The 8,048-nt window shown below is 45.9% G+C and overlaps 1 protein-coding gene across 1 annotated transcript in view; it reads right to left on the bottom strand.

Annotated features, from left to right (window-relative positions):
• Nucleotides 1–1,331: 1,331 nt before the first annotated feature.
• Nucleotides 1,332–8,048, bottom strand: part of LOC121080760 (netrin receptor DCC-like) — a 46,699-nt gene continuing 39,982 nt past the window's right edge. The window contains exons 8-9 of the mRNA XM_040578883.1: nt 7,256–7,288; nt 1,332–1,366 (exon numbers count right to left, since the gene is read on the bottom strand). Coding sequence (XP_040434817.1) covers nt 1,332–1,366; nt 7,256–7,288 — 68 coding nt within the window. The remainder of the gene's footprint in view (nt 1,367–7,255; nt 7,289–8,048) is intronic.

The raw sequence follows: 8,048 nt of genomic DNA, 5'->3' as shown, positions 1-8,048 counted from the left end.
CAGGCTGCTGCTACACTCCGTTCCAACGCCTCAGCTTTTCCCTATGTTTATAATAATGCAACGTAAAAAGTAAACTATCCTGCCTGCTTCTCCCTTGTCTTCAGCGCCCTCACCGTGCTCACCTGTTGGTGCTGTCGCTCTCCACCTCCTTCCCAAACCTACCGGTGGGTTTCTTGCCTTACAGAAGGCAAGAACAAAACTCCCGTCCCACTGAGATTAGGTGCAAACCCTCCATGTGCCAGCCACGAAGTTACGTCTGAGCGCAGCACAACTCAACAGACACGTCCAGGTCTCATCTGGGGGTTTGGGCTCAGACAACAGGCTCCTTCTTCCACTTCCAACAGTTTCCATCGGAGCTTTTTGGCTTTGGATTCCATCTTTTGGAACAAGCCATTATAAAATCTTGACTAATCAGCTATTCCTTGGAGAATGGCCTTCTTTAGTGGAGGTTAAACAGTCTTCACACTTGATTTTCCTCTGTTTAAAATGAGTTGTATTCAAGGCGGTAAGATACTTGCAGCAGTACCAAACCCTGCATCCATATGAACCTACATATAATTTCTCACTTCTCTGTTTAACTTCTGTCTGCTGCCAGGCCTGTCTTTCAAATGTTTGAGTACCTCGAGCCTTGCTCTGAAAAAGTGTTTCTTTCTCCCACAACTGTATCTCAGGCGTCATTACCTGCAATAAACATTTCAACTTGGTCTTGTCGAGACAAAAAAAATAATAAATAAAAATCAAGCTGTCGGTGACAACAACAGCTCTTCATCCTCTCAGGTCTCTAGCACTTGGAAATTGGCCGACAATTCTGTTGTCATTCTGCTGTAAATCTTCCTCCTTTTCGTGCTTTCCTCCAGCAGCTTCCTTATTTGCCATCTCCAGGTATCCCTGCATGGCACGGGCAGATCGGCAGACGTTGAAGGAATGCTTTCTCTTTGCAAAATGCTCACTACAAGCCATCTGCCTGAGCTGGAGAGGGAATGACACTTGCTGGTGTATCATCTAGCTCCTCTGAACCAGACCCAGCCCTGCACTGCCACTGGATTTTGCCTTAAACAGCCCCAAATACGGAGAAAATAAGATGAGCAATATTGTCGTATGAGACAGCAGAAACTGCATCTGACATCTCCTGCCCCATGGGTGTCCCTCGGGAGGATCCAGCATGCAACCAGTCATCGGCTCTCACAGCCAACACGAGCTGTCAGGCACACGGTGCCATCAGAAAAGCTGCAATTCTGCTTCCACAGAAAAGCTGAACTCCTTATGCTAGGTAAGGTGCTGAGCACTTGGGAACCTGCTCCAGGACAGAGCAGGACACGGCAAGCTGCCTTCTAGCCTGCTGCTGACTTGCAGCCCCCCTGGAAACCTGTTGGGATAAGGAAGCTCAGGTACAGCAGAGTAAAAGCAGAGTGAGGACAGCTGACAAAAAAAGGAGGAATAGGAGCTTCTGCCCAGAGCAGACACACAGACATCTAAGAAAAAGAGAACATCCCTCTACCACCTTGTTCCATTTCAGGATCATCTGCTGGGAAGACAATAAAACAAGCCAGAAGAGGGAAAGGTTGAGTAACACCCGTTACGCGGTTCAGTATCGCTCCAGAGGCTGCTCCTTCATCCTGGAAGAGGGGCTGGGGTCCAGCCTGGGATGGGTAACGCCGAGCAGCCACAGCGCGCAGCCACACACCCCGACACACTGAGCTCGGAGCACACTGAGGCGAGGAGCCACCTCCACGGCCACGGCGAGCTTCCTTTCTGGTCACGCGAAGGTGCCCACCACACGGCCAGACTCTGAGGTGTACTGTGTTAGCGGAGGTCCGGCATCCATCCTGAACCTCATTTACACATAACAGAGCATGAGGACTTGTGTCTTCTTCTCACCTTTGGTCAGCACCTGATAGCGACGGAAAGATGCTGGGGCTCGGGGCAGAGATGCAAGATGAGGTGAGCAGCTACCACATCACCTGTCAACTTTCCAGTCCTTCTTTTTCCAGTACATCCAGGGGCCGTTGTCTCAGCACAGGAAACACAACCAATATGCAGAAATGATCCTTCTTCTTCACATTTCAAGCATGGCTTCTGAGATGCTTTCCATTTGTTGGACCTTAAGAAAGTGTTCCTACACTGCTTGGCAAACACAGCCAGATGACAGAGTTTAAAAGGCTTTTCCCACCTCCCCCAGGAGTTGTTATTCTGATAAACAGGATACTTCACATTTTTTATTTCCAGCAAAGAACATTACGGACCACTGCATTATTTGTTTAGGAAGCAGCTCTTGCTGCGCTCTGAATTTGCAAAATAGCTTCAGAACCGAAAGCCTGGAGCTACCAAAAGCTTGAGAAGCAAGAAAGAGGCCAACTTGATGCCTTCTGGAGTCACAATATGAGATGATGTGACTGTTTGGGGGCTGACATCAGGCTGGAGACATACCGGCAGCCGTTTTGATGCAGGAAGGCAGATGGAGAAAAACGAGCCCAGGGAGGTTTCAAATGGGCAAACAGGCAATAATCCCACAGGGTGAAGGGTGAGCTGCAGAAAGCCAAATTCCAGGCACAACTAGACTGCGCTTCAAACACTCTTGCTCTGCAAAATGAAGCAAATGGTGTGCTGTTTACTCATGAGATGGGGAACACCGCGGTATAAAACGGTGGGTGTGTGGCAAAGTGCCCGGTGTTCACCCCCTGTTAGGAGAGGCCAAGTCCCCGCAGCATCGCTTTGAAACCTTTCCACATGCCTCCAGACTGGATACAAAACTACACAGACCACTGGTTTCCTCTGAGTTTGTAAACAAAATCCATGGACGTCTGTCTTGGATAATGTTCTCCATGGGCTTTCTGCGGAGCTCGGGTATGGTCACTGGTCCTGCTCCAGGCATGGGGAACAGAAGCCTCCCACTGGCTTCACCATGGCAGTAAATATGAAATCTGCACTTGTAAATATCTGATTTATAGTTTTAAAAGAGTAATGTCATACAATAAATAAATAAATAAATAAATTGTACCTGTATTCCATATGTATCAGATTTCCACAGTGATATATGAATTTATCTAGATAGTTTATATGACCCATTTCCCAGGAGGTTTTCAGAAAACTGAATAATCAAAGCATACTAAAATTTCCTAAGATAAGAAGAAATGTTTGTTCAAAATTCTGTATGTTTCCTTCCATAAAAATTTACAGGGGACACTATAAAACATTTGCAGTGCAGAAGCAGGACTCATCTTGCTTTGCTCTTGCAGAGATCTAATTCCGATGGCAACACAAAACTGTTGACAAGTCCTATATTGACAAAATACGGACTAAAGAATTTAATATTGTTTTATTGAACAAAAATGGGGCAAGATAAAATGCAATGAATTCATTTCTTCTTTGCCTACTTCAACTCTATATATTTCAGATTAAAATGATAAAGAGTTTTTTAGACTCCAGGAAGCCTACATCACAGCCCACCTGAAAGCAGCTGGCCCTGGCCCACATATATAATGTGTGACAACAACTCTCTCTTGGGCATCTGAAACTGTAACTTTATTCTTACGTTCGTATCGCTGCTTTTACTACCTTTGCACATGCCCTGCTCTACCAGTGGCATACAGGTAAAATAAAAATCGGCAAGGAAGACATATTCAAGGGCTTGGCACCCACTTCAGATTGAAGGGCTCTCTTGGGAAGTGCATGATGTGATTCTCCAGATGCTGATGCTCCTCTTTTTCCCCTTCAGGTAAGAGTGTCTGTGCCCTGGGAGCGTTACTTGCATTTCAGCATTGGGATTCCTCCTTCTTTCAGACAGTTGTGGACCAACGACGGAATGGGATGGGCTGGGCTCAACTCTGTCTGGCAGTCCTGTGCAAGAAGGAAGTCATGCGGGTAGGGTGCCCCTTGCCTCCTCTTATCAGTGGTAGCCCCTTCGTGCAGCAGCTGGTCTCTGCTCTCCCAGGGAGTTGCCACAACCAGGAGTACAGTTGCCCCGGACTAAGAAACCTTTGAAACCCTCCCTAAGTTCTGCTTTCCTCCCTATCTCCCCTTCCTGCACCCAAGGTCGCTGGCGGTTGTACCGCCCCTTCTAGCAGATCCCACATCTGGGGTCCTCAGAGCTCTGTCTCCTCCTGCCCTGCAGCCTTGGTGTCTCTGCCCGAAGCCCCTCACACGTCCCACACCCTCCAACAAGGCTTTGCTGCCGTGTAAGTCGATTTTGCTTCCTGAACACGGGAGCCACGAGCTGGCGTTGGAGACAGATGACCTACCGCAGTTAATTCATGTCACTCAATAACAATTGCATTTGTGGCAGAGATGGCCCCCAGGGCCCTGCCCCAAGCACAGAGTAATTTAAAAGGCTCCCCCTGACTTCAGCAGGTGTCGGTTCAGGCTGATTAAAGAATTAGCTTTGATGATTTCTAAGGCAAATGAGCTTTTAGAAACTTTGACTTTGTTTGTCTCACAGCTTGTGTAAGCTTGTGTAAGCAGTGCGGTTGCAGTGAGACCTGGCACCATCCACTTGTCTTTAATGGAGCTGGAATAACAGAACGGAATGGTAGAATCCTTCAAATTGGAAAAGACCTTGGAGATCATCGAGCCCAACCATTACACCAGCACTGCCAAGCCCACCGCTAAACCACCTTGCTGAGCACCATACCTACGTGGTATTTAAACACCTCCAGGTGTTAAGCTGCCTAAAGATCAAGCGAATGCAAGTGAGGACCTCAGACTTGGCTTTATTAGAATTCATCATTGAGGTCACATAAAAATGGAAGCTGTATTCAGATACCAGCAAGCCTACAGAAGATACAACAAAAAGGTTCAGAATTTCTCCTCCTTATATCCCACAGTCCTAAAGAACGAAAATGCAGCATATTCCAACTCCCCAGGGGGAAGACAGTATTTACGTACGAGGAGTGACTGTGTAACTCAGGTTGCGCACACCCGCTGGCTGCTAAAGCCTCGCTAACCTCATTTCATTTTTGTCATCTCATCAGTTATTTGACTCAAATGAAACCAAAACCCCCACCATACCCAAAGCAACTGGGAATTCACAGGCTACAGTTGCAACCCCAGCACAGTTACCACCTGGGGGATGTGCTTCAGCCAGACACCACACAGCGAGTAGCTACACCAGACTGGAGGAAATCTTTCCTGGCTTAAAGTCTATGCCGAGCATCACTCACTAAACAGGTGGCAGAGACTGTTCAGCCTCGTCAAGAGCAATGAATTATTCTGATGTTGCTTTTTGCACAGCAAGGAAAACGCGAGCAAGGGGCACAGCATTCCCAGAGGAACAGGATGCACAAAAGGGAAACAACACAGACCTCTCTTTTTCTGGGGTATTTTGAGGAACACATATTCACCTCCCATATACAAAGCAGCTTAATCTGTCATGCTTATGTACATCTCCCCATTAACTAGGGAGTTAATTAATGAGGGAGACAAAACTACAGCACAAGGTGGGATAGGCAGGTCTCCCTGCAGAGGATCTGATTCTCCATATCCTTGTGATGGACGTAGCTTTACCACTCTATGGAACATAAAAATGTTTTTCCACATTTTTTTTTTTACTCCCATAAAGCATCACAAAAGCAGTACGTAGAACATCCAACCAAGGGGATTTTCTGCAGCGCTCCATGAAAAGCAGCAAGTAGAAGCTCAGGAACCAGCCTGACGCCGCTTGCACAGATACCTGCTTCATGGGCAAGAAGATGGGGGACAAGTACTGGGAGGGAACGGACCACGCCTATAGGAGCAGTGGTCCTATGGTTGTGCCTGGCAGTGACTCCAGTGCCGGCTTTGCCACTGGAAAGCCCCACCAGCGGAGAAGGCAGATGCCCCACACGCTGTGCCATGAGATCCATTACACACCGCTACGGTACAGCTGCACAACCATACGGTCACAGAGCAACACGCTCGGTGAAAAACAAAACCACTAACACTACTTTTCCATCCAGCCTTCTCTTTTCTCCTTGTTTTTAAAAAAAAAAACACCTGAACTTGACATTTTTTCAGTCCTGCTTACCTTGATACCTTGTGCTGGAGCCTCTCCTAGGCTTTCCAAACCTGCCTGAAAACACCTTATATGCAAATCTGAAGAAAAACATACTGACAATTTACTTTCAGGCTGCTTTGTAACCTAACTCTTTTACCCTTTAAAAAAATAGGGTTTACCTTTTCAAACCTGACATTTTCCATTTGTGTGTGCTGTGGTGCAAACAATCGTACCGAGCACACCAGCTTTTAATTTTGTAATTTGTATACTTCTGCTTCTCTCAGGAAATTGTACGCTGAAATCAGAAGGTGAATTTCCCAAACTGGCTGAGAGAGGGTCCCTCCAACATGCCGCCTTGCTGTGAGGCTTTATGTGGTACCTGGCACAAAGTGAAAACCTAGCGAAGAAATAGGCCAGGGATGCTCCAGGTCAAAATAAAACCTACAAAAGGGCTTAGAATTGAGTTTTGATCTTCTAAATACCGCTCTCTTGTCTTCCCTAGGAATTATCTATCGCAGGTTAACGTAACCCACTAAACTGGGGTAAGTCAAGCCAGGGACTTGTGGTTTACACCTCACTTTGCCTTTTAAACTAGTGGGAACTTAGAGTTCAAATCGCAATAAACCTCCCAAGACCAGGTTTGAGTTTTTCTCAAAAGTCACCGCAGCATTTCCTTGGGCAGACGTCACGTAAACGTACAATGCTCTAGCTGTAATTGGAAGAAATACTTTGGAATAAATAGGTCTGAAGCAAAAAAAAAGGGAAGAAATATCCTAGCAACAGGCTTCACAGGTGCTCGAAGGGGCAGAGGAACCGTGACCAGTCAGACATTTGTATTTGGAAAATGCAATGATAATGCCTTGAAAAGTTGACTAAACTTTGCCATTATGAAACAGGAGCTGCTTTGAGAGAAAAGATGATTTATGATTTCACATAGTGAGGCTTTTGAACTTTAATGTATAACCCACGAAAGGGTGTAAGAGGAGCCTGGAAATTATGCTGAGCTTAATTATACTTAATGTGAATTATTCAGAAGTGCAGCAGAGAGACTAAAAATTTATTTCATACAAAGAAGCTTGACATTTTAATTGGTCCTTCAGAAAAGAGACAAAACAATTTCCTCTCCCGAAAATTTACATCTTCCCCATCAAAGCAGCAGCCTCAGCTGAGCAGAACTTCATTAACAAGATTAATTAGCAAGCCAGTGCCTGCCTCATCAGGTGTGCAGCCCAGGTGAAAAGCACGGCCCCTCCCCAGAAAAAAGGCAACAGATTGAGGGCACCATACCTTGGTCATTAGCCATTTTGTCAGGGTGCTCAACTGCAAGAAAGAGACAATGTCATTAGAGGCTGACAGCTCCTCGCCGCCACATCACACCAGCTACCGTGTCTTAACCGATCCCCATTTCCAGAGAGATCCTGGAGAACCGAGAGGACACAACACAGCGTCATGGAATCACCAAATAGCTCCGAGTGGGAAGGGACCTGTAAGGAACTCCGAGTACTGACTCCCTGCACCTCACAGGGCTGCAAAAAGCGACGCCCTACAGCCAAGAGCATTGTCCAGATGCTCCCGGAATTCTGAGCATGGGTTGAACCATGAGTAGAGCGGGTATTTTCACCAGGTTCTTCCAAACGTGAGACCTTGGCCGCAGCACTTTTTCATTCTCCTGGGTATTTTTTCTGGCATGAGCGGAGAAGCTTAACCAAGCAAGAAGGGAAAGGAAGACGCTGCTTCTTTAAATAATTACACTCAGATCACCTATGAGTTGAAAGCCTGGCTTCTACTCCCATTGGTTCAGCATTTTACAAGGGGGTGTAAAACTATTTACATGCTTTTGCATAATAACCATAAAAGATAGCGTGATCTGAAGTGCACCAGGCAAGACTTGGAAATTCAACAGATATATTTATATCTGTTATTTATATGTAGCTTTTTTAATTTTTTAAAATTTTTTAATTTTTTATTTATTTTTTTAAAATATATACATTTATATGTAGCTTTCCTGCGTGGCTACAACTTCTGACTATTTATGATACAGCTGAGGGAATTAAACTTTCCTCGAATTCCTAAGTAGCTA

The sequence above is a fragment of the Falco naumanni genome, chromosome Z (genome assembly GCF_017639655.2).
Source record: "Falco naumanni isolate bFalNau1 chromosome Z, bFalNau1.pat, whole genome shotgun sequence".
Taxonomy (NCBI): domain Eukaryota; kingdom Metazoa; phylum Chordata; class Aves; order Falconiformes; family Falconidae; genus Falco; species Falco naumanni.
The sequence above is the reverse complement of the archived record's forward strand: the minus strand, read 5'-3'. Positions and strand labels throughout refer to the sequence as shown.